The sequence below is a fragment of the Falco punctatus genome (genome assembly GCF_963210335.1).
Source record: "Falco punctatus genome assembly, chromosome: 3".
Taxonomy (NCBI): Eukaryota; Metazoa; Chordata; class Aves; order Falconiformes; family Falconidae; genus Falco; species Falco punctatus.
The window spans coordinates 51,280,067-51,307,903 of record NC_137582.1 but is presented as its reverse complement, the minus strand read 5'-3'; the positions used below and the strand labels follow the sequence as shown (position 1 = coordinate 51,307,903).

General features: G+C 39.1%; 1 protein-coding gene across 3 annotated transcripts in view; it reads right to left on the bottom strand.

Annotated features, from left to right (window-relative positions):
- The window catches only part of LOC308061478 (ethanolaminephosphotransferase 1-like), a 65,455-nt gene that overhangs the window by 30,634 nt on the left and 6,984 nt on the right, over positions 1-27,837 (bottom strand). For 2 of the 3 annotated variants that reach the window (XR_013927242.1, XM_080381511.1), the window contains exons 2-5: positions 12,948-13,016; positions 6,851-6,959; positions 4,669-4,743; positions 217-485 (exon numbers count right to left, since the gene is read on the bottom strand). Coding sequence is in view for 2 of the 3 variants with exons in the window: in XM_080381511.1 (XP_080237637.1) it covers positions 217-485; positions 4,669-4,743; positions 6,851-6,959; positions 12,948-13,016 (522 nt within the window). In the remaining variant the exon portion in view is untranslated. Of the gene's footprint in view, positions 1-216; positions 486-4,668; positions 4,744-6,850; positions 9,892-12,947; positions 13,017-27,837 lie in introns of all 3 variants that reach the window. The other variant, XM_080381512.1, reaches the window with a different exon arrangement.

Below are 27,837 nucleotides of genomic sequence, written 5' to 3'. Positions count from 1 at the left end.
TGAATCTCTGATGCTGACAACTTGCTTGAGAGCATCCCTTCTTTGCAAATGCAGGAAATACTTCTGAATTACTTTTCAGGTTATGCTATTTCACATTCAAAGTCTTGGCCAAACATATTTGCCTTGAGCTCTATTCTTCTATTTTTGTAATATTACTGAAAACACTAACATAGTTTTAAAAAAAATAAAATCAAACCAGAAATGATAAATACTTACCACTTGGCTTATATCATATCCCCAAGGAAGAAAAAGAACTCCTGTGTTATATTTCTCCCAGTGTGAACACATAAAGTTAAACAAGACAATGCTTAAATATATATACATTGTATATACAGAAACTCCAGTCTTCCCATTGTCACGGGAACAGACAGAAAAAAAAGAAAGCACAAAAATGGAGGTAGCCCAGCTATCCAGCCCATGGTCAAATAATTCTCCTAGAGGAGTACTGGACTGAGTCCTTCGAGCATGTTTCCCATCTATAGAGTCTAGAGAGATTGAGAGAAGAAAAGAAACAAAGAATTAGAGCACAACAAAAGGCGTAACTTTCTTCACATACACTTCACAACTGCCATATATAACACAGCAAAAATACACCAATGACAACAAACTGAAGCACAACAGTCCCTTCAATACCAACACGTTAGGATTGCTCGTAAAATATTTGCCTCAGTTATCAAGTCACTTTTCTGTCCTTACCTCAACTCTTCAAGGAAATGCCACCTTCCTTATAAGCTTTAGAAGACATTCAGAATTACTTGTCCCCAGCGGTCTTTCAACACTTTTATGTCAGTCCCTGCAATTAGTTTCTCAATGAAAATGCTGAGAAGCATCCATGGGGCTTCTCACCTGTCCCTTGGTGTTGTGGACCCCCTGAGACTTCAGACCCCTTGTGGGATAGATTCACTAAGGCATTTTGTGAAACAGCGTGGCCAGCAGGACTGGGGCAGTGACCGTCCCCCTGCACTGGGCACTGGTGAGGCCGCGCCTCGAACACTGTGTTCAGGTTTGGGCCCCTCACTGCGAGGGGGACACTGAGGGGCTGGAGCGTGTCCAGGGAAGGGCAGCGGGGCTGGGGAAGGGGCTGGAGCACAAGGCTTATGAGGAGCAGCTGAGGGAACTGGGGCTGTTTAGCCTGGAGAGGAGGAGGCTGAGGGAGACCTCGTTGCTCTCTGCAGCTCCCTCACAGGAGGTTGTAGCCGCGTGGGGGTCGGTCTCTTCTCCCAGATAACTAGTGACAGGACAAGAGCAAGTGGCCTCAAATTGCATGAGGGCAGGTTTAGTTTGGATATTAGGAAAAATGTCTTCACTGAAGGGGTTGTCAAGCATTGCAGTAGGCTGCCCAGGAAAATGGTAAAGTCACCGTACCTGGAGGTACTTAAAAGATGTGTTGATGTGGCATTTAGACATGGTTTAGTGGTGGACTTGGCAGTGCTAGGTTAATGGTTGGGCTTGATGATCTTAGAAGTCCTTTCTGATCTAAATAATTCTATGACTCCAAGAACACCTTACTGTTAAGGTGAGTTATGTGTTGATCACTTTTAATACTTAAGTGCTTGAAAGATGTCCAAACACTGTACTGGATCTCACTCTAAGGATGCAGTTGGACGGTATGGTTTGAGCTGATCTGAGAGTTCACTGCTGCTGAACAGGGAAGGACCCGCATCCTGCTCAGCGGGTGGAAAGACAGCACACATTACATCTCTTTCCAGGTCACTGAACAGGACTGGCGCTGTGGAAAAGCAAGGGAGATGGCACAAGGGAGGGGTGGTGGATGCAGGGAGGAGAAGGAGGAAGGAAGGAAGCAGCTGTAACCTTTCTCAGTTGTGTTACCAAACCGTACCCTTAGTCTTTTCTCAGAGATTGTGCTGGTGAGAAATAGAAATATTTTCTCCTTGAAGTTAAGCGTAATTATGCAGGATGAACCTCTTAGGAAAAAGTACATAGGACCAACCTTTCAGATTGTTTACTGTTATCCTGAATCTCAAAATAACATGAAGAATTCTTTTCTTTTTAATATTACTTGGCAGGTACTATAGCCAACAATTATTAGCTATTGATAGCATTAGTAACCCAAAACTGACTAGAGATACAACTCAGCCGAGTGAGACCAAAGGCTCCACAGCTGCTACAGATCATATGCTACTTACTTTTCCAGATTATTTGGCAGTACTCTGAGTTTTGTTTAATGTAAATATACTTCAGGGATCTAAACCAGGAAAACATGGGATTTCATTTTGTACAGATTTTAGTCTATCTCCCTATTGTAATACCTAAGCAGCTGTGAGATATCCTCTGCTCAAATACAAATCTATTGAGACAGTTCTCACAACTCTAAAAGTTAAAGATCTCATAGAGGATTTTTAATATGGCTTGTCCTCTTCTAGAGCTGCATTCTCGCTCTGTTAACACCATTGAATTCTCGGCATCTTACTGACATGTGTAGAAAGAAAACTATATAAGCTTGAGGTTACTTGAATAGTGTTGCTATAAATGTAGAAACTCTTCAGTCTGTTAAAGGCTACTTCTGAAAATTAACTAGCAAATAGATATGTAATCATCCCTAAAAAGTTTATGGTCTTTTATATTTCAAGAACATCTATTGCAAATCAGAGAGCATTTAGTTATTAGGGTAATATTAAAAAAAAAAAGAGAATGATAGAAGATTTGTCTGATCATAAATTATTTTAGGTCGTCACAAAAGAATATTGACATCGGATGTAAACTATGTATATCACAGTGAAAGAGTGATTTTCATTTTGCAGGAACTTCAGTTTTACTAAAAAGATTTTAGGCTTATAATGGTGTCACGAAATACGGTACTTTTAATTACACTAGACATGGAGAAAAATACAGGAACTGTGTAACACATAAGTAAAATCGGATCTTTTAGATTTTTAAAAGTAAGATTTAAAAAAAAAAAAACCCCACACACACATTTTCCATGGGGTTTCACTAGCTTTTCAAGAAACTGAAAATATTTTGGTTTAGGTTTCAGTTCTAAATCATACACACCAGCAACAGCGTATGTTCAATAGTGGACAACCTACACTGCCATTGCTTTAGAATTCTTATGTTATGATTTTGTCTCATGAAGGTTCATAAATCTTCAGTTTTATTAAAGTTCATATAATATTTAAATAGAGGAACTAAAAAAAACAGCGAAGAGTACTCCACTTGATGGTGAGGGAGAAGATACCAAACCACCTTAACAAAGAGGGGAAAAGAGAACAGCATGCTAGGGAATTTGGAGAGAGTAACTGTCAATAAAAAGAAGCTGAGTGAGATTAAAGCTGCATAGTTGGTTAGTTATTATGGCTCTTTGCAGTCTTTCAAAGGGACAACTTTGGCCATGCAGAATTAAATCTGAGACTAAATATTTCATGAAGTGGCTTGGAGCAGACATAAAAGTCTACATATATATCAGTTCATTATAGCTTTGACTGTCGACACTATATTCCTTGTCATCCAAGTATTAGGAACTATAGGCCTCACTTGCAAATAACATCTACATTAAGAACCTCAGAAACGGAATTTCCAATGAGCTTTCTGGGGTGTCAGACACTAACAGCTCCAATATGTAATTCCTATTTATGAAACAATAGCCACTTCATTAAACTCCATATAATTACATACAGAGAAACCGATGCTTCTGATAATGATTATAGAGAGCTATTAGGGAAATCTGACTGGTAGTAAGCTTCAAGGGATGGTTGTCCCAGTGATTTTTATGGCACAAATACAAAGAAATACTGGACAAAATAGTTGTGGCACAAACTTGCCACTGGAATAGAAATGCCAAGGCATTTACAGTGCAGGGGGAGGTGTTGCACAAGGGGATACCCCCAGGTAAATCAAGATGGCTCTATGTGCATGGGTCTGATACCAGAAGTGGACAGCATCTTTGCACAACACTGCAGTGTACATCTAGAAGACATTAATGTCTAGTCTGCATATGATAAGTATGGCACACAAATGTATGGCTAGCTCTGCAGTGCAGGGCTTTATAAGATCCAGCTCCAAAGAGAGGGTACCTTTACACAGCACAGGGCAGTCCGTGTAAATATACCACCTTGAGTTCCCCCCCCAAAATTAACTCTGTTCACCACATTGTGGAGTGACTAGTTTGGAATGAGTTAGCTTTGGAAAAGAAAGCAAAATAGCCATGGTAATGTGGATCTCACTCCCAGATCTGCATCAGTTCAGATCTATGTCTTCACACCACTGCATTGCAAGGTGCGTTTTCCTTTTTCTCTGCTTTGCCTGTATTTTGCCTGTCTTTGAAAGCACCTGTGCTTATGCCAGTGTCAGGGAGCTTCTCAGAATGTCACCATTGGAAGCCACAGACTTTTATGAAAACCAACAGCAGTGACTGCAGCTACATAATGATTTCCATTGCTCCTCTAAAACAATTTGCACTTTCGACAGGGATAAGTGCTACAGTCATAGAACTTCTAATATATAATTAAAAGTGCTGTTGTTTGGGGGGGGTGTTGAGTTTTATGCATTTTTTTGGCTTTTTTTTTTTTTTTTTAAATCTCAGAGAACTGTCTTGGAGAGAGATCAATAATTTATCCACGATGCCTCTTCATCTCAGTATCAGCGTTAGCGAACTAGTAGATAAAACTACATGAAGACATCAGATGTGTAAATTATTTAGTTGTACTTTACCTAAAGCGTAAGCACAAAAGGTGGTAAAAGCACTGAACAGCCACACCCAGGTGGGAACAAGTCCAGGACTGGTACCTGAAACAAATCACGTAGTGAGTCAGTTTAACAGTGGTTAACATCAAAGAAATCCACCAAGATAGGCATATATATACAAACAGGCTGCCACTGATCTGCCCACTAAGTCAAACAGACTGAAATAGTTGGGTTTGACCTCAAGTTGTCAGTGAGCTTTATCAAAGCAGCAATGATCAGGCTGCTAGAATGTGTTCACACACATAAAGGAGAGAAGATAAGGCAGAGGTTTTTTGGTCCTGAAATTACTCTAGTACTGCACAAAATAATGATAGTAACCCCGGCAAAAATTTTCACAGGTCATGGGAAGAAGACTATCCAGCCACAAATTAGTTAATGTTTATGTAATAGCTAAGTATTAAAAAAAATGTACCTTTCAAGCATGATGATTATTATTAGTGCCAGCATGGGGTTTGTGTAGCACTTTTACCATACAGATGGAACAGGAAATTTTTGTCCTTAGGCTAGGACAGATATTAGCACCTTTTTTTTTTCCTTGAAAAAAAGGAAAAGAAAGCTGAATTGGACAGAACCCAGGGTTCTGTTATTGCTCTGCTGAGAGGGTTATTGCTGTTTTTTTAAAGAAATCAATCCTTTTTCCAAAAAGCATCCTATTTAACTTAAACATAATGCAGTAAGGACTACACCAGCACTAAACAACTGTAAGTGCAAAGCCCTCTCAGCTTTCTGGCATTGGCATTGAACACAGGGAATACTTGGACACAGAGGCGTGCCCTTGCTGAACAGGGAGATGCAGCACCTATAGCAGTGCCCGGATCACCTTTCTCTCCATACCTCATATTGCCACTCCGAAAGAAAAGACGGCAATTCCTGACTCCTAGCTGCGAATTTTCAAACTGTAGAATGAAAACCAGCTGTCCAGGAAATTAAGTCTTTTATTCCTGATCCTAGGTATGGGATTGATATATGATACTCAAAAGGCTCGTTAGGTTGCATGAACTTTTTCTATTGATTGGGAAATGATGGGCGCTGTTCTCGTGTGGAATCGAGAAGAGGCTTGCAAACTACACAAGAGGTCTCAACTCTAACAGACTTAATCACCATTTCAAATGTCTTCAAGTTCAATGTGTATCTACTGGGAATGCGTCAAGATAAAATTACCCCACTCAAAGGTCTGTGCTGGATGCTCTTTTATTACAGAACTTGGTAAATATCAGTGGCGTTGATTAAAAAAAGCAAGTGTTTAAAGATGAGGCCAGATAACTACATAACATGCTGGTCCTGAAAACTTAATGCTCATACAGGATTATTTTTGAACCAAAACTGCTAGCAAGTATCCATGCCTCTAGAACTGTTGTGACAAATCATAGAATCATTTAGGTTGGAAAAGACCTTCAATGCCAAACTGTACCTCCTGAACCTAATCACAGGGATAAGAAATTAAAGGCAGCAAAAAAACCCAAACATAATTGTTTCTGAAAATAAAAGTGTTAAGTCTTCACCAAATCATCTAGTTTAAAGAAAAGCTAGGCTGTTTACATATCACCCAGGAGGTGATTAATACTTTCTGTAGGCTCCAACACCTGGTCTGAGAAGCCCAGAACTGAATGCATCCCTACACTGAGGAGCAATCAGCTCCAGAAAGCATTTGACTTGGTGTGCCATGAGCAAATAATCGACTTGGACTTTGAAAGTCAGAATTGCAAGAGACATTTATTTAGAAACTATTTCTTCTTTGTCTAGAAGCAGTCTTGAATGAGGGGAGGTGTGATTAATGAAAGGGAAATTAACTCAACCAGGCATAGGTTTAGGTATTAGGAAACATGAAACCAATGAAAACATTATGAAGAACATTAGGGTAGTTTTTGGCCCTGTATTCAAATCCTGAAATACACTTTTAATAAAATGAGGTATTATAGACTTCAAGTAGCACATGCTGTAAGCCATATTTAGGGATGAAATTAAATAGATTTTTCAATAAAATTATCTAAATTTATAATGCCAGGTGTGAGGTTAGATCCTCCTACATGCACATGGAGCCTCATTAATGAGTAGAGGATTCAAGTATCTGATACCTCCTCTGTATCATTCAGGAGTATGACATCAGCAGCTCACTAATTACATAAAATAACAACACGAAATTATTTACCTGAGGCAGTGTAGTCCCAGTCATAAAAAGATATTAGAAAATAATTAACTAAAATCATGACAAATCCAGAGAATGTTAACAGGTTGGGAGCAATCCACAAAGGCACTATCTGTTAAAAAAAAAATAAAAAAATCTAAGAAGTAGTATATTTCAAATCATCAGACCTATTTCAATTAAATATTTTATATTTTTTATCAGGAAAGGAGAAGCCTGTATACAACACCAGCAGTGGTCAGATTTGTGCATATTTTCCCATTTTCAAATTAACATACATTTTTCATTTCTGAATTTTATTTTCAACTGTAATCCTTTTGCCTGATCTTTGTGACTGCAGTAAAAATGTCATTTAAAAATGTTGTATTTCCTGTGTTATACATTGTCCTTATTTTCCGAGTCACTGAGGAACGCGTCTTGTGATTATGTGTATCGCAACTGAAAGAAGGCTGCAGCACCCCAGTGTGGTAAATCAGCATCCACATGGCAAGTTTTTTTAAGCATTCTATTCCCACACTATAATAGTGAAATCTCTTCTAAAATATGTCGATATTTTCCAACTCTAAACATCAACTAATATGAGACACTGAGTGCATTACAGTTTTAGATTCAGAAGATCTCCCTGTTACAAGCAGCTCCCTACTTTAGATAGTAACTGTCTGCAGGGTCTCCCTCTGTAGTCGTAAATTATAAACACTCCATCAATTCATTTTACTTTGTAGAGTGCTGAAAAGGACTCTGTCTTCACCTAAGCCTCTAATTCTTTATCCTGTTAACCATTCTCAGCTCTGCTTTCCCTGCGGTTTTAAGGTATTCTTACACTGCAAGAGGGATCCCTTTTGGTAACATCTTCCCAAGAAACACAGTTTCTTCCAAATTTAGACAGAACATATTTGCAGAAATACTAATTATTAACCACTACCACCACTCAAACACAGTATCAATATATTCAAAATATAAACATACCAGAGGCTTATAAACAAATTCTTTGGACTGTTTAAGGACTGAAAAGGTACATGAAGTACTTTGACACAGTAAAATATTACAAAACAATATTAAAGAAATAAGTTAAATTTAAGTTTTGAAATCAAATGTTTTGTCAATTTCTTCAGTCCGGCTAGATGGACAGGCAGGTGAATACGTATTAATTTATATACATCTTTATATTTCCTTTAGCCTATTACTACATGAAAAAACTGCATATAGAATTTGAATGCTTGGACTGATTAATTATCCTGACTAGATCCTCTTTTTCTACCATAGAACAATTCACAATATCCAGGAGAAACTGTGCAACTGATGTTTACAGTGTAAGCTTTCAAAAATCAGAGGAAAATTCCTGAATATTTTTCAGTTACATTTCTTAGATATTTTCTTTAATAACGTCGGGGAAAATATTAAATCTGATAGTTGCTTTCCTTATGACCAGGATTTTATCACTAATTTTAAAATATTGTATGTCAGCTTTTACATTATTTAAAATACATCACAGAATGCATACAGTTACAGTAAAAAAAATTAACATACCTATCATTCTCAGCCTTCAGAAGCCCAACTCTAAATCCCTAGGAACAAGTGACAGCAAATGTTCCCTGAAGCTCCTTTAGGAGAACACCTAACTAAGGACGAAGCCTTCACTGCATGGTCCCCTCTTCTTACATTGACTGCATATCCAGCATGCACTGACAGTGGCACATCTCCTAAATTTGCTACCTGGGGATGCAGAAACCTTGTAAGATGGAGGCTTGGTATGAATCGCCTGCTGTGGAATTTATCCGATGTCTGTGACCTTACATGAAATAAGGACAGACACTGAAGAAATTCTAGACTGGCATCTTTTAATCTAAAACATGCATCAAAATAGTGCATCAAGGCAACCTGTGGATGAACCGTTTACATGGATATATAGATGCCATCCAATGTATTGTTTTAAAATGACTGATTTCTCCTGTACGACTCATAATAATTGTTGACTATTAAATGAAGTGTAGCGCCATAAGTGTCTGCTTTCTAATTAAGCTCATCATTCTAAATAGTCATGATGTTATTGTTAAGTTATTACAGGAAATAATCTATGCTTACACAGTGCAAACACGAAGATGTTATTTTAACCCACTTTCTTGGTAACATCATGCATTTTAAGAAGGAATTCATCAAAGGATGTTGTTATATTTGCAATCCCTTCAGTTCATAGACATACCATGAAAAACAGTTACAGGAGATCTATCCTCAGGAAAACAGCCTCTCCTGCAGTTAAACCCCTACATGCACTCTTGAACCTTACTGAACCTAATCTGTCTAGGTATTTGGAAAGTATTCCAGTTGCAAAATCCCTTTTATTATATTTAATGACCCTTATTCTTTTGGTTGACATTACGCTACCATCACCCTCTCTCACAATTAAAAAATTACCGGGTGTTAAAAGATTAACTTCTTACACATGTTGGGAAAACACAGCCTGAATTTACTAGTATCCTATAGAAGGATATGTTACAACCTTTATAATCTCATTAACAAACAGTAGAAATCTAACACACCAATGTGCTACATTATTAATACAACTGGAGGCGCCACTGGCAAGAAACACATCTGCTCTCTGGCAAAACCAATGTATGCTTGAACCTTTTAAAAAACTTTCAGTTCCACAAAATACTAACTGATTCCTGTTTTAAAGGCTCTACATCCATTTATGCTAAAAGCCTTAATACAAACAGCAAATGTTTTAATATATGAACTGTCTATTTGGATAATAAATGCTAAAATACACATATTTATATAAAGCTCTATTCAAACTTGAAATATTCCTTAACTAAGTCCCTTGAGACCGCGAAAATTCTAATCATGTCCAATTCTAGTGATAAAATCGAAGTTCGTAAAGGCAATGGAGAGGGGGTTAATTGACTTCAGTGAAGCTGGCACACACCTGTGTATCCCAGTGGGGTTTCCTCCTTTTCCTCTCATTGTCCTGCACAAATTTGATTTCTCATGAATACAAATAGAGGAGGAATATTCAATTTGTGTAGCAGCTAAGTAATACTACCCATTATCTGTCAGAGATCACATGATTGTGTTTTATTATAAAATACAAATCTTAATTAAAGGCAAAAAGACAGAGCACTGAATTCATTAAAGATGAAATACATACATCTGCATAATCAGAATAGTTCTAAATGACATGTAAAGAATGTTACTCTGTAGTTTCACATAGGTGTTACTATAGTTTCATACAATGTGGAAAAGCCACCATGGACAGGAGTTACCTCAGAGTACTTCAAGCCCATTACAGAATCCAGACATGAAACATTACCATTCACTTTCTGCTTTAGCACCACATTCAACATGTTTCTGAAGCACATAAATACAAAAATCACACTTAAACTGACACAGGCACATGACAATATAAGAAAGATGTCCTTGGAAAAGGAAAGAGAGGAAGGTAATGCTTAGGATTTCCAGGAGAATTTCTAACTTAAATGCACAAATTCTTTGCTTTCCTAGCATCCCCACCACAGGTAAATGAGCAGGGTTATGACAACATGTTTTCAGTTCTTACGTGTGTCACATCCCAGCTCATAAATTCCCACATCTTCTCTAATGTCAGGCTCTTCTTAATTTCTCATAACATAGGAAACATCTTCCAATGAATTCTGTGTTATGGAATACAGAGAAACGTGTTGCTATTCAGACTAAACTGACCTATGAGAAGCCAGACCCAAATCCCAAGCCTCTGTTCTCATAGATTTGATTTATTTATTTTTTTTTCATGGCTCTGAATTTTAGGTTGATATTTTTAACTCCTCTAGAATCTGGTAAAAACAGTCCCTGTGTAATGTTTATTTTCACCCGATTAGAAACTAAAACTAATTGATTCATATCTGCAAATGGGCGTATAAGGATGTCTGAACTGAGAGAAATTATTTTTCCCAGTAATCAAGAAACACACTTTACTATCCAGTTCTGAATGAACATATTAGATGCAATGTATCCTCTTTAAAAATTACCCCACCTTTATTATATCTCCCTATTGCAATGCACTGTTCTATTTAAATAGAAATAACATGATACATTGTAAAATCTAAATTCAATATTATATGCTAGATCACAGATTATAGTCTAGAGCATGCTCATAGCCCAGTTATAATGCTTACAACAGGTAGAAGCTATAAGATATCAATGATGAGTGAATGCATTCAAAGCTTCTCCTACTAAAAATAAGACTTTATCACATTTATTACAATACCACTGTTTTACTTACACTTCAAGAGAAAAAAAGTATTTTGGGGGGAACAGATGAGCAGAATTTTCTTGGATTGAGTTTGGAACAACAGTCACTGCCACACCTGGTTTCAGTATTCCAGCCAGGAAACAAACCATTCTAGCAGCTTCCATTCCTACTAATATTTTACAAATAATAAAATTTTGGCCAATAAGTTTGGTGTTGTCCCAGTTCTCTAGGAGCAACCAAGGTGATTCTACTGCAATTCCCATTACATGCTGCTTTGACCTCTGCAGCTGAGAATTCCCAGCTCCTCTGCAGGACTCTGATTTTACCTGGCAGTATCTTTTAACATTAGAATGCCTACTTCTAGAAAAGCTGAGAGCATTATAATTTCCCTTTAAACACTTGTGATACACCCTTGAAAATAATCCTGTAAGGCTCTTGCAGCAGGAGACAAATATACCAATATTCATTGGTATATCTTCAGGGTTCAAACCAAACAAAACGCCAGGTACAGGCAGCACCCGCACCCACTCCCAGCTTTCGAAATAGGTTTTCAGTCCTGTGCTCTGGTTTGGGATCTCCTCCAGCAAGAAGTGAACAAAATCATGCTTACCTAAAATTTAAGGAGGTTTAAAAAAAATCTAAAGAGGTCACATTTTAATAGGTTCTATCACCCTGTCCTACACAGACGGTCAAGAATGTTGCTTTTCTTCTGGGAAAACTCTGCAACCATTAGAAAAACTCCTCTCCAAAGGAGGCTTTTCATTGATAATACCCTCCCTTCAATTTGATAGCAGATTAATACCCATAGATCTCCTAAACCAAAGCACAAATGCACAGTAAAGTCTCTGCTCATCTCCCACGCCAGACTTCAGAGTGCTGGGCGGGGTTTTCTGCCTCACTGTTTTCCTCAATATTATGATGAGAAAGAAAACAGAATCTCTGAACTGAATTATTGAATTCAGTTTCACATCTCTGCATTGTTTTTCTCTCACACCACATCCGGGTTGTTTATTAATTCTTATGTTAGGTCATATAAACACTTTCATGAAATCACATTGAGGTTATGAACAAAAGATTATGATTTTCCTGCTGTATCAAGCATAAGCAATACCTGAGTTACAGAACTCAAACATGGCAGATCCCACAAGCGCTCTGATCACATACATCCTTTTTTGTTTGTATAAAGGTTTGTTTTCAAGTCTGCTCCAATCTAAATATTTCCCCTAACGATGCAGATGCAGAAGTCATTGCTTCCTTGGAGATCAATAAAGTTCATAGTTATTTGAGATACAGCTTTTTTTTTGCCAACAAGAGCAAAACTAATTGTGAGGTTTTTTTAAAAAACTGCAGATAATAATGCATTCAAGAGATGCCATCTTCCAATCGTTATGGTGATCATGGTAACCGCTCTCATATTCAGCTTCTTAAGAGAAAAGCCTAGCTCTCTTGAGCAAGTACCCTTGGGAGAAAATGAGACAGCACTTGCATAAAATCATGTGCACAGCACAGAGATAAAGGCTTAGTTGCTGTTAGGCAGCATATGCTGCACAAAAATAATTTGTACTGAGTAAACCCTTCCATGTCTGCAAAGCTGTTTAATGAAAGATGTAATCATGAAAGGTGTAAGAAAGGAAAGGATGCCTTTTGCATAGCAATCAGAAAAACAAAACCAACTTGTTTTTCTAAAAAAACCCACCTCAAAATGCAAACATCCTCATCCTAAATATAGCTATATATCTGATCTGTAACATTTGCTTTCTTTTATACAGTTGTCTTAATTTCAGCGTTATTAACCAATACCTATTTTTAAATTAAAACACATGCTGTATTTACAACAAATTCTTACATTATCATGTGATATTTCTATTAAATTCTTACCTTAATAATTTTGTTCCAGATGGGCTGCATAATATATACAGATAAAGGATTTGTATCCACAGCACTGTACTGTGAGGAAAAAAAGCAAACATGTTAAACAAAGCACTGAACAATGCATATTTTTCCCTCACTGTATATCCTTCAGCATCTGAGAACAACCACTCTGAGTGCGACTGGTGTAAATTTATTTTATTCTTATGACCATTCATACAATTTTAATTTAATTTAAAAGCACTGGTCTGATTTACAATTACCTTGTTAGCAACTCTACGTACTAACACAAAGGTTTCAGCTGGTGAAATGGTAAACAGTTCCCTAGCCACATTTTACTTCTAAATCCTTATTCATTTTACAAGTTATCCTGTAAGACTGTCTTTCTGTGATATATCGGATTTCATATCTTTATTTGTACTACCAGTAATGCAGTCTGAGCAGAGTTCATTGCTAGTATGTAGATTAGCTAGTGCATATGGAATATGGTCATAAGTAGATATTATCTCTCAGAGATGCACAGCATTTGACATAGTTCACAGCTGCATTTGCATTATGTTAATTAATGTAAGGCAATGTTATTATAAAAATAAGCACTAAAATAGTGTAGTTCCTTACCACAATAAAATTTACCTATGGGACAGACTTGTAAAAATATTGTACATGTTTTACAAATTCCCGTAAATACATATCTGTATCTTTTGCAAACAAAATATTTCAGAAATCCGAGCCCACCCCAAACTGCTGTTATCTACTTCCTCCTCAGAGGACAGTATCAAGTTTTATCCTGCCTTGGGACTGCAGAACACAGACACAGAACAATCTGCAGAAGAAGGACCGTAACTGCTAACACCACTCACAATGAGGTTCTTGAGCCCTGGTGGGTCCATGGTGGAAGAAGTTAGTCATCAGTGGGACGGTACATGTAATTCTTTCAGACATTCTTGGACTTTGAAAGTGCATACATGGTTTATGTTGTTAACACAATGCATATGACTCACATAAAGATTCAGATACATCTGCATACAGCATCGTTATGCTGTATGCAGCATTATCCAAACATTGTGTGCGGATAATGGAAATAAGATAAGGATGTGTTAGACCCCAATTTGTTGAAGCTGTTCACATGCAAGAAGAGCTGGTGACAGAGGGGCTTTAATTTCACCTAATTTCAGCTAACTGCTAATTGTTTTCTCTATAGTTAATTTATTGACACTTTTAGCCAACTATCCTTTGGATGACATTGCACTCTGGAAGTACCTGTTTCAAGTCATTAATTACCAAAGGAGCCTAGACACTTGTCTTAAACTTAGGTACCTTTTAGGTGACTGAAGTCTGGCAGGATTAATCTCAGCTTCAGTATCCCCATCTCCAATCTTTTACACACACGCTTAACCTGCATACATCTGAGCTAAGAGCTTCCAGTGGACAAGTGCAAGCGGAACAAAAAAGCAATGCAGCATGCCTCGCATTTTGAATGCACACTCTATGACTTTTCATCTAATCTTTCTGAGGATATCAGGCTATGGAGTGCTAATTAAGAAGTCTTCCACACATTTCCTTTTTCTATCTGCATACAAAGGAGACGTTTTAATTACCCTCTGGACAAAACAAAGCATTTGCACTGTTATTTTGTAATTTCTGGTTAAGTTTTAATCACAGATAATTAATGTAGTATGCTTGTAAAATCATTATATTGCAGCCACCTGTTGTGAAGGCGTATTGGCAAATATCCAAGAAATCACCTATCAGCTACTGGTCAGAGTGGGCAAACTAACTTTCCACAGGGAATAAAAGGTACGGTTTAGTGAAGTGTGTATCATTGATTTTTTTCCTAAAAATACTGGAAGTGTCACTTCAGCATATAATTTTTCTGCCACCCATATTATTTAAAACATGACACGACTCTGTCATCAACAGCTTTTCTGCCAGTATGTATATTATAATTCCAATAATACATTACATCAGAAAAAAATAATTTGCAGGTAAAACTAAAGTTTTCACCATACTGTATGTATTTGCAGCTCCAGATGCTGTATTTTATACAGTATCTTTCAAACATTGACTATTACAAATGATAGATCTTTTGACAGTCCAGCCTGCACACGAATTGCAGTCTGAACTATCTGTGGGGTTTGCTTATATTTATGTCAAAAATAACAATACCACCAAGCCATACAATACCTCTGCCAATAGAATGGTACTTAACCTACATGAGAACTATGGAAATCCTCTGAAAATTAAGCAAATTCAAACTATCGATTATCACTATCGAGGTTCCAAGTAACCAGGAATCTGCCCATAGTTTCGCTGTAGCTGTTGCCCATTCTCTTACCTCAACTGGTATTCAAAGACTATATGAGGTATGTTATAATTTGCTGACCGGCAAATTCAATGAGTTCAGGCATACCTGAATAAGAATGCACAAAGGTCAAAGTATGTGACCTTCACTCCTGCTCCTGCTTTGTCTTTCTCCTTCTCCCCTCTACTCCAAACCTTCAAAGTCATGAATAAAATCACAAAACCCTACTTAAACACTACCACTGAAATGAGACCTTCTACTCAAAGTACTCACTGGCTGTCCAGAACTATTACTTGCTCCTAGGAGAAAAAAAAAGGAAAAATAATAGCATTTATTTTAAATTATTTTCTTATATAGAAATTATAAGAGATTATGTAGGGATTATATAACATATATTTTCTTAAATAGAAAATTTAAGAGATTACATTTTCCAACATGTCTCTGTATAAGACGAACATAAGACAGAGTCAGCTTTTCGTTAACTTGATGGTTTCCAAAGTCAAGCATCAAAAATCAAAACAGTCCTTATTAAAAAAAAAAAGTAGAATTAAAGCCAACTTCTGCCACCTAAAGACATTTCAAGACCCATCACACTTCATATTGTTCATTCCTGTGTCTGTGGCTGAACCGTGGTCCTCTGGGTGGGGAAGGAATGTTCAGCAGATGTGCAGAACGATGGAAATTTGCTCTTCCCTCATCAGTAATCTGCTTTAGCCAGACCAAAGGAAACACCCATGGAAAAAAAGCATTCCGCTAGTTTTCTGTCATGGCAAAACCAAAACTTGACAAATAAAATCTGCTATACAGTTTAACACTCTGCTCTGTTCTGCTCCCAAGAGGCTACTAACCTCAAGGCCATGAAATCTCAGGAGTTTAATGTTCATGGCTGCTCAGAAAAGCAAATTACTGAGTAACATGCTCACATTACAATCAATGAACATGAAAGCAAGAGTGCACTGAACCTGATGTAAAAAAAGTACTGCCATTTGCTATTGCTATCGCATAATTCTGTCTTTTTCAGGGCACTTAAAAGACAGAAGTGGAGGATAAACCTATTGGAAGTTTTAAGTGCAAGACTGATACGACTGCTAAGCACTCCCCAACAAACACCTTCTGCACTAGAAAAGGGATGTTGATCGTCCTTATACAAAAAAGAAGGGCCTGGATTAATCAGAAAGCTTCCATTAATTATTTTTAAAAGTAGCTGTAATAGTTGGGGGGGAACAGCAGTAGTGAGGGGATAGGAAAACCAGCATTAATTGACTCCATCTTACTCCCAAGTTCAAAAATGCTTCTGCTGTTTTTTTTAAATAGCTGATATCTCCTTGAAAGCCATCTGCTTTCCCTCTCTGGATTAGTAATAGCTTCCAGCAGAGCTAGAAATGAGAATACAGACACCAGACACATGCACACATACATGTTGACTCAGGTGGCACATGTAAGATGTGCTTTTATTGTGTGTTCCTGCGTTTTAATCTCCATCCAGGGGATCCAGCACAGCATCAAGTCTGTACCGGTCATCTGTGTTAGAGGGAAGAGGAAAAATGAGAGGATTAAGGTGAAAGGAAGAAAAAAGGTATAAACAGTAAGAAAAGTAGAGAGTAAGTAAAGAGAAGTAATTGAGAAAAAAAAAAAAGAGAAAGAAAAATGAGCCAAAGCTAAGGTTTGGCTACACAGAAGGCAGACAACTGTTCTGGAGTGGCAGAGCACAGCCAACCCACCTGTGGGTCGAAAGCTCTCACAGTGAGCAAGGTCTGCACTGCCAAACACAAGACCAATGGTACCCTCTGGCTCATATCCACACCGCTTTGAAATACCTCCCCTACTGCAAACCGGTCACATCCACACCTGACAGCATCTGCTAGAGGGGTGTGGGGCCTCATTATCTGGCCCTGCACACCTAACACCATTAGCACCTTTCATACCTTTCAAAGTATCCGAAACAGTCTGGAGACTACACTCTAACCCAGAAACACAGCATTTTCAGAGCATGGAAGCGAGCACTGCATGTTGTGAACGTTCAGAAATCCAGATGACCACATTGGGATAGTGCTGAGGGATGGCAAAAGCCAAAAAAATTGTACATACTGCCTCCAAAATGGACTATTTAAAAACAAAGCCTAGGTATTCTCTTGAAGAGACCTTCTGGAAAAGAACAAAGAACCAGGGAGTGAGCTAGCTATTTATCAGAGCAGATAGCTGGATCTTCACTGGGTTCCCTGGCCCTCTCCAGTATTGCACTGTGGAGGTATCCCAAGAAATTAAAACTTTGGAATGACTACAACGAAGAGAAGAATGTAAAGCATGTTTACCAAACTTGAGAGTGAGGACAGAAAGCAAGCTGCAAGAAATGCAGTTGCATTAATTGCTGGGAGGTACTTACTTAACTCAAGCTGCTCCTTATGCTAACAGACTGTTCCTTTCCTGTACTTAAATTATCTTATTCCAGGTAGCACTGTACTGTGCCATACAGTCATATACAATCAGAGAAACAGAGTAAAACTGTTGTAAATTGCTGGCATCAAAATGACTTCATAGGTTTTAATTTCATATTAGTAGCAACAAATTTGCAACACTTCACTTTCCTGCCCAGAAATGACAAACTTAATTTTTTTATTAAATTCATGAATCAGCACATGATTTTTTATCTCCACTGTATATGGTGAAAGACTGAGGCACAGATGGGTTGTGATTCACCCTCAGAGTATATGGCAAAGGACACAGCCACAACATTGTTAGAGGTGTCATACACATAATTGTACTGATAGGGCAAGAGGTAATGGGTTTAAACTGGAAGAAGGTAGATTTAGATTAAGTATTAGGAAAAAATTCTTTACCGTGAGGATGGTGAGACACTGGAACAAGTTGCTTCATTCCTGGAAGTGTTCAAGGCCAGGTTGGACAGGACTTTGAGCCACCTGATCTAGTGGGAGGTGTCCCTGCCCATGGCAGGGGGGTTGGAATGAGGTGACCTTTAAGGTCCCTTCCAACCCAAACCTTTCTATCATTCTATGATTCTATGATAGTTTCAGTATAAGCAATACTAGTTTATTCAAATAAAGTCTGCCCATATTGGTTCACCTTTATAATTGGGTTCACTTTTACAAGAGGAAATAACAAAATCTATTAAAAATGTAAAGGCTGAAAAGCTTCTTTCCCAGACATGTTAATGTTTAAAACAGCTATATATATCAGACAATAATCACATTTTAGGTTGCAATTTATTGACTATATGGTTCTGTGATCCCTCAAATATTTAATGTGAAGTTAGATGCCTGTTATAGAAGACTACGCTAGCTGTTCCGACATGGAAAACATGAGAAATATCTAACAATGACATAAGGACTTGGATGAAGAACATAAATATTGTGATACCTGCCGCCCTCTTCCCACAAGCAAACTCAGGCAGGTCAGGCACAGGTATGGAAGAGCCACAGCTGTACCTATGTGCTGGTGTTCTAACAACTCAAAGGTTTTGCAGGCTTGGGCAACCTCCTCTTAAGTCAAGCATTCATTTACATAACCCATGAAAAAAAAAACAACCTCTATTAGGAAGCAATACTTAGCAAAACAGCAAATGATGGAAAAGGGTGAGACATGTAAAGAAGTTACTACGAGATAACCAAGGGTTTGCCCCACAATGCACCACAGCAGATATACCTATGCATGTCGCTACCTCATGATGAGTATTTGATTAACTGAGGTAACCTCTGCCTAAATGTAAAAGGATTAGGTAATTTATATTTTCTGTGGAGAAGCACCATAGTGAGAGCAGATCAAATGCAGTAAGTTTCCCCTACACTTTATTATCACTCTCAAAGTAGTTCAAAGTGTTATCAAACTTTTAAAGTGCTATCAAAGTTCTAAATGACCTTTGAACCTGTAGTCATTTACATCTGTTACAAATGAATGAAGAGAGGAGGGGGGAAACAATTTTCTTCTCCTCCTAAATTAACTTTTCACGAAGATAATTCAAGACAGCCTAAACCAGCTGAGAATCAATATATCAAATTCAAAATAGGCAAAATTATGGTCTTTAAACAAGTGATCTATTGAAAATAATAGCTCTGCAGACTGGTTTTCCACAACATTTGCATGATGGCGTATTTCGCCACCTGGACATCTACCGATCGCTTCTCCAGCACATATAAATGTGAGCTTGTCATCATTTGGTCTACACTTATACACAGGGACCTACATCACAGATGGGAAATTTTGAAGGATCTGGTGGTGGAAAAGGTTTGAAAAATTGGTGTTCCACAGTGTATACTTGAAATAAAATAAAAAAGATTTAAGCAAGTGGTGAGGTTTTACCATCAACCATGTATGACCCAGCTAACCCCCCCAGGGCCAGCACAGCACTGGCAGCCCCTTCCCTGGGTGTTCATGGGCAGAGGCTCTCGGGGTGTTGAGGCCAGCACCTGGGTCCCAGCCCCGGTCCCTTTGGAGCTTTTGGCCAAGCTTCTGCTGGTGGGACAAGACGGGCTGCCAGGCCCTGCCCTACCGCCCCAGGGCTCCCACCACCCCCAGCCATCACGGCACCCTGACAGCTACCAATGCCTTCCTACGGCTTCTCTTATCACATCTCCTCCATGATTATGCCATTTCACAATACCTGTGTTTTGTAACTGACAGACAAGTTGGTAGGAGGAATGATGATGGGTTGGGTGAGGAATATTCTTTTTTGCATTAGATGAGGGGGTTTGTCTTTTTGAAGGCTGCAAAATGCCCCTCCCGATCCAGGGCATGAACCAGTCGCTATTGAAGAGAGCTTGGTGGGAACTCTCCCTTCTGGGCAAGCTATTTCGTACTTATCCAACATTACCTTGCCTTCTCTGGTATCTCACACTTCTGGAACCACACAAAAATTAAAGAAAATATTGAAATTCTGACACATCTGGTAACAATTCTCCATCCACCTTTCAGATTCCTAGAATACATTTAACACATGGGGTTTAATTCCACTTTAGATACGTTTTTACAGGTTTGTAGACGTTATGGGACACAGTCTTGGGTTCTAACAAAAGCTTCACAAAGGGAAAGAAGAGAAGTACACTATAAACAACAACAGAGCTATACAACATTGTGGATGTCAAATTCCAAATTTTCAGCAGTTTAAAAGTGCTGATGTATTCCAAAACACAATCCTGTTATTTCTAATAATAAAATTATGTTATATCATCATTTAGTCAATTATTCACAAATAATAGCTTGGATTTTGCATCTCCTGTTGCTTAAATAGTATGTCTACCTTGCCTTTCCCCCCCATCCATATATATTTTTTTTATTATTAGGTTGCTGATACCTTAGTCCAGGAGTTATAAGCCCCCAAGACATTTAGGGCTGAAGCATAAAACATACAAGTAGAAACTAAAGAACAGGGTTTGTAATTTAGCCTGGAAAAAAGTAGGTGGTAGTGGGCATGTAATCACATCCTCAGATGCAAACGCTTTTCTTCTTGGGGTCTAAGGTTATGGATTGTGTTACCCAATGGTTGCGCTGTTTGTACTAGGGCTGGATGTATCTGTACTGTGAGGAAACAGGCTGCCTGAGTTGGGCTCCTGAGCAGTTCCCTCCCCCCTGACTTTGTCTGCCCGAGTTCCACAAGCCTGTGCATACCTACAGCTAGGATATGGTTAAATTGTCCTTCCACCTTGAGCTATTCCTAGTAAAATACTCAAAACACAACGTCAGGGTTTGGGCAACTCAACAATTCTGGTTGGTATTTCTAAGTCAGGAGGAAGCTGTTATTATGCAAACTGCTGTCCTGGGGATGCTTCTTTGTAGATGCACTGAGCCACACCACACGCCACATCCTGTCACCTAATGGAGGTTATGTATGAACCCATGTCCATGAGGCACATGGAGTTGTGGGTCAGGATAGACTGCTCTTAGGGGGTCATGCCTCCTAGCGGCACATCCCCTTGCTTGCAGAGCAGCGTCATGGCCTCAAGATCACAGAATCATGGGTTAGGATGACAGGACAATTCAGGTCAGAAGGCACCTCAGCAGTCCTTCCTCCTTCTCAAAGTAGGCTCAGCCAGGAGCTCAACCAGGTGCTTGGTGCTTTATTCAGTTGTGCCCTGAAAAGCTTCAGGGATGGGGACCACACAACCTCCGTGGGCAACCTGTGCTACTGCCTCGGTGTTCTTGAGGAAAATCCTCTCCTTATATCCAGCATGAATATGTCTTGCTTCAGCTTGCGCCTGTTGTCTGTTGTCTTCCCATCATGCACCATTATAAAGAACCTGGCTCCACCTTCTCAAGGACTTCCCCATAGGTACTGGGGGGCTGCTGCTAGGTGCCCCTGAAGATGTCTCATCTCCAGGCCCTCAGCCTCTCCTCACAGGACAAGTGCTCCAGCCCCAACTACCCTGATGGCCTCCGCTGAACTTGCTTCACTTTGTTGACATCCTTCTTGTATTTGGAACCCAAAAGCAGACACAGTATTCTAGATGTGGCCTAATAAAGGGGGATAACTGCTTCCCACTTACTTCACGGGCTGTGCAACTGTTAATAAAACCCAGGACGCTGTTGACCTTTGCTGCCAGGGCACATGGAGGGCTCAGTGTCCAGCTTCTTGCTTACCACAACCCCATTTGCCAGGAGTAAAGGGCTGATGGATTGCAGATAATTTGGCTACCTATGCTTGAAATGTGGAATCTATGACAGACGTCAGAGCCACACTACAACTGAGAGAGAAGCACATTTTGGAGCAAGACGTCATAATGTGCTGACCTCAACAGTGAGGTTCTTGCTTAGAATGTGAGACTAGACAGACCTGGTTCTTTACTGACAGGGCTGTAAGCACCTAGACGAGAGAGAGGTGGCGAGGGGTAACATTGGAAGTCAACAACCACTTTTCAGTCATCAGTAGTTATATTAAGGATGCTATCTAACTTGTCTTCAATAAAAGGCTTTGTTTAGTGGGACACGTTCAAACGCTTAACAACAAAGCCAAAATGATGCAACAGAACACAGAAATGCAATTAAATATTGAGCAAGGGATAACAGAAGGCAGATGCACATTTGTTGCTGTAAAGGAACAAAGGTAGAGGCTGGGCCCAGACTGATGAAAGTACAAATCCTCCTAAAAACCAAAACCTGCATGCTCTCAAGGAACTGCACAAAAAGATCTTTAACTATCCCTGTTCAAAGAAGCTCTAACAAGGCAACTAAGTCAATTTCTCTGTATTTTGTGTGTAGTCTGGTCTTTTGGAGTTGGTAAAAGGAAAGGACAGGAGGATTCTGTGCTACATCTCTTTGTGTGCGTGTACAAACACGTGTTCTCAGAGGTACTGGCAGCCCTTTAAAGATCAAACAGTAGACCAAATTCCCACACAGCTGGAGCTCTACCAGGATGTGTACCTAAATCTCTGGGGAACCGAAAGAAACCACTCTAGGCCCAAAAGGGCAGACAGATTATAAGTGAAGTGGGTTGCAGTTTTCATAAGGGATACTAAAGTTGGGTTCTGTACCACATACACTAAACAGTTGTGTTATCTAGCATCCTGACACACGAGAGGAGATAATTCAGTCAGATGCAAAAGCTCAGTTCCTCCCTCTATAAAACAACCCTTATAAGAATGGTTCCCCTAGATTTACAACAAGTAACGCACATCCAAATCACAAATACATGTTTGCAATTAGTCTTCTATTAAAACAGAGAATAAACAAAAATAGATACATATGAATACATAAATGTGTATCCATGCATATCCTACACACAAAAATCCAATAAGCACTGCAGAACACTAACATCTCTTGAAAAAGCAATAAAATTAAATTATGTGGTTGGTATTTGCAGTTTCATGAGATTCAACAAGGCAACAACTCCTTATATCCAGCATATTTATCCCAAAAGTGATCTAATTCACTTTTTAAAATTCACGAGCATAATGTGGCACTCAAAACCACATACAATTACACCATCATTGGGGAAAAAGTCCTGCAGCAAGGAATATCAAATGTAGCATCGCTGTGATGTGATTTCGTTATGTTGTTGGCTCATTAGCATATGGTATGTAGAAGGAAAATAATGATTACAGAGCTCTTGAAATGCCACATTAACGTCAGCTACCATTACAACAGGATGAGGAGTAAGAAATGGTGTGCGCATGAAGATGGTCTTTCAGAATGACGTAATACAGTTGGCCCACAACTCTTCTACACATGAATACAGTGACAGAAAATGTAAGGGTAATGAGTGATTTTTTTCATTTCACATATTGTTCAACAACTTTTAATTACAACCCTAGTCTTCCAATCCATCAAAGTAACATGAGGAAGACGGCAAGATTTTATTTGTAGAACAATGGGCTGTTGACTCACTGGTTTTACAGAAGGTGGAGAATGTTAGTTTTCACTGCCTCAAATACTCAAGGGCATTATTAAAGTGGTTTGAAAAAACTAACTGCAGCAGATAAAACTGATAATAAAATGCTTTTAAATAATATTTGGAATTAAAAATTAGGGAGAAAAAACCAAAAATGCCATCTGCAAAAAACACTGTATAATAAACATGTATGTACTCAACGTATATAAAATTGTCCACATGCAATCACGAACAAAATTATTAACTGTCTTCTAAGGAAGTTCCAGATAAATATGCAAATGAAAGCCTCCTGTCCTAAACTTTCAAAATCATGTAAAATCCTTGTGCTACTACATTTGAAAGCAAAACTCCTGTTCAATCAATGTGAGCAGAACCCTTTCTGTTTCTAAATCTCATAGTTACACAGGTAGTCTTGGAAATGTGTAAAGACTTAACAGAAATCCAGTCTCATATCTGGATCAATCCTGAACTTCCAGAAAGTAATCTGCTAGATTATACCCAACACACTTTGCTCTTCTGGTATAAATCAGTACCAGAGAAACAATCAAGCCTTGAAACATATCATCATATGTCTGATCTTGTTTCTCAAACCTACCAAAATGAGGACTGGGATGTAACCTGAGAGGTCTTCTACTCCAGCACCTTCATCTAATGCAGGATCATGTTTAGTAGACATTCGGGAAGCAGATCAAGTTGCCACGAGGTAATGAGCCTATTGCTTGAGATAAACGACCACGTTGGCACATTAAAATAGAACACATTATCCAAAACTTCGCTAAAAAAGGTGTAAGCAACTGCTTATTAACACTCAGACTAGATTGTAGGTCCTCCCTCAGGGAAATTAAGCCACTTCTTAAGACTGATAAAATGATTCCACAATTCCCCTTAGTACCTGTTCCAGCAACCCTTATGGACACAAGACTGACGTAGCATCCACCTTAAATTTTTCTTTGCGCAGCCAAAACTTATGTATTGTCTTTCTTTAAAGGGGCATACATGAAGGCTAGGTGGCTGTTAGGCTCTCACTCCGGGTACTTCGACTGTTTCTCACAGTTAATCTTTTCTAAGCATCTTAATATTCCTAATGCCATTCTGTGGATTGTAAACTGTGTGCCAAAGCAAGAAGGACATGTTATTCCAGCTGACACCTGATCAGTACCTCAGCTGCAGGAGTATATGTAACCTTTTGACTTATCTATGATACTTCACAGTTAAAAGCTTTTTTCTCTTTATTACACCAGCCACAATACTGCTGACACAGTGATCCCCAGGTACCTTTTTTGCAGTCTGTTGCCTCTTCCTTTATGTTTGAAATGTTGATTTTCTTTCCCCTAAGCACCGTACCTTGTTTACTGAATTTGTTCATATTGATTTCTGGCCATTATATCCCTTTTTCAAGAACACTTTAAATCAGAAACCTATTCCTCAAAGTGTTTCAGTATCACATGAAAATTTTACAAGAGTAATCCCCCTTCTGTCAATTAATGAAAGTATTGAACAGCAACAGTCAGGACAGAGAGACAGCTCTGTAGGCAGCATCCCATTTGACAGAACCTCCTACTTTGACAGAGAACTTAAAATTCCTTTTTAATGTGTTTCCACTTCAAACTGATTTCATCTTACTTACCTCTACCTACTTATGAAAATGTGGGACAATATCAGAAGTCTCACCGAAATGAAACCACATATACCTAAATTTACTGCCACTCCCTCCCCCCCATCTTCTCTGCACAGGGAGTCACCCTCTAAAAAATGGCCTAAGAGGACAGAAGCAGCGTGGATGCACCAAGATGAAAATATGGAACCTTAGACTTTAATTTTTCATTTTCATTTTCATCTTATATTTTTTAAATCATATTTTCCAAGACCTATCCTTTGAGTCAAGCTTCTGTAGTTTGTCCTTAGATCTCTTGTTCTGAAAGAGGATAAGATGTCAAAGTTTTCTGGCTTGGGAAACCTCTGCCCATAGGTGCTGTAGAAAAGCTGATTTGAGGCAGATTTGCAAGGGAAATCCTAAGATTGCAGTGATGTGAAAAGGCAATGGCAACAAGAGCTTATCATTAACATTACTGCATTCTGGTGAAGAGGATAAAAATAAGAACCAAATTCTGGTTTATTTGTACTCATCACCTGGCTGTCTCAGAACTGCTTGTTTACATCAGAAACCCAAACAGGCAGAAAAAAAAGCAGCTGTGTAATTCCATGGGTGCTCCTCTAGAACTGCAAAATGGTGATAAGAGAAATAAAAAAAGTAGAAATGACATGACCCAAGCCCTACAATTACAGCTGGTTGCAGCTTTTCAGCTGTGTCGCTCCAGATCCTAGGAGACAGGACAAATCCAAGTAACACTGCTTCTGCTCTTCAGTTGCAGCAAATCACCTCAGCATACAACTATCCTGAAATCAGTACCTGCCCACCTGACCCACAGGCAAGAAGACGGCAGAATTAACACAACAGCAATACCCAGGGTTGCGTCTGAACTGTCCCATCATCACATCTCCATCTGTTCTCAGTGCACATTTGAGCAGAAAAAAGAAAACGGAATCTCTGAATCCCCATTAACATGAAGAACAAATGGAACAGATTTGTAAAGTGAAACAACTAGCCCTAAGGATCTGATGTCCATCCTGTAAGGATTTCAGGAGGTTTTACACTGAACCGGTTCCAGCATGATACCATGGACTGAATGTACTGGGTGTACTTGTACATTCCCAGTACATCTGGTTTAGGTTCATTCAAAGGGAATGCATTTTGTGTGCTCTGGGGTCACTCTGTAATGTAAACCAAAGCTTAGTAATCGAGGAATACTTGTTTCAAAAGCATAATATACACGGACCTGACGATGCTAAAGGGTGCTGAAGTCTTTGCATTCATTAGGTCTGCCATTCCCTTTGCGAGGAACCGTGCTGGTTTTGTTGCCAAGGCCCTCCTCCCACTGCAAACAGGAGACAGACAGTGCCCGAGACATACAATTGAAGCATTCATGGCAGAGAAATGAGTTCAGCTGTGTGAAAATTTTGAAAATTGCACAGTACTTTTTTCAGGCCAAGTTTACCTTCACAAAAGGAGTGGATGACACAAATTATTTTTTTAAGCTGCATTATGATCAGCTCCTGGATCAGTTCAGCAGATAAATTGTGCAAAGTATGGAGCATATTAAGCCACTGATACTAGTACAAATACAACGCTGCAATGCGATGCACAATGGAGAGGTGGATGTCCCTAGGCATGCTTCAGGCCTGGAAGCAATACCTTGTTTTAGCTCAGTATTGAACGTGTGCTAATGAATCCTTTCAGAGACTATCTAGCTCTTCACAGGGCTGGCCCGTGTACCCCTCCACAGCACTGTAGGGCTGGGTCCAACACGGAACACGCTACAGAGAAAGCCAGGTGGTTGTAAAAAGAGATAACCTGTGTCTGCTGGGCACGGTGACCAAGTTTAGTGCCAGTCCTGTTGAGTAGGCAGCAGCAGTCTCCTCAGAGGGGCTGGGAAGCTGAAGGAGCAGGGTGAGGTGAGGCCCTAAGGCTGAAGGGGAGAACGGAGGAGATGGCAGCCAGAGGACAATAAGAGGCTGAAGAGCATGTGTCAGGCCAGGGAGGTGGTGACTGCAGAGCTGTGGTTGTGGTAGCAGCCCAGACACAGGAAGGTGAGGTGAGGAGGAGATTGCGGCAGTGATTAGTGTCTCTTTGCCTCTCCTTGCTGCACTCCTTTTGCATTTTTGGAGGACTTTAACGCACTGTGAGCAGCACTTCAGGAATGGGCCACCTGCCACATCCTCCTGCAACCTGGAGCACCAGCAAGATGGTGCAGAAACCCCACCAGCTCAGCAGCAGCTGCGTTTCTCTGGGTATAGCCTATGTCATTTGGATTGACTGATTGGTTTGTTTATTTATTTATTTCCAGGATGTCCCAGTCCCAAATCACCTCGGATAATAAATAACAAACTACTTGATTCCACCTTTCTAAAACCTGAACTTACCATGGTTTTCCAGATCATAGTTGAACAGATACTTCTCAAGTGTGTTGGCTGATTGCTGTGATTAAGAAAACCACTTATTTTCTGCCCTTTGCAATGTTCCAAAAAAAACCCAAAGGAATTTTAATATACTCAACTAAAACATTTTATGTGATTCTGTCTTTTGGTAATCATTTGCCCTGTAATTCGTAAGTACTACACAACATTACCAGTTTTAAAAAAAAAGTTATTTTGATTCTTCCCCATCTGCACTTGTTTGAAGCTACTTTCATTCAAGTGGTAAG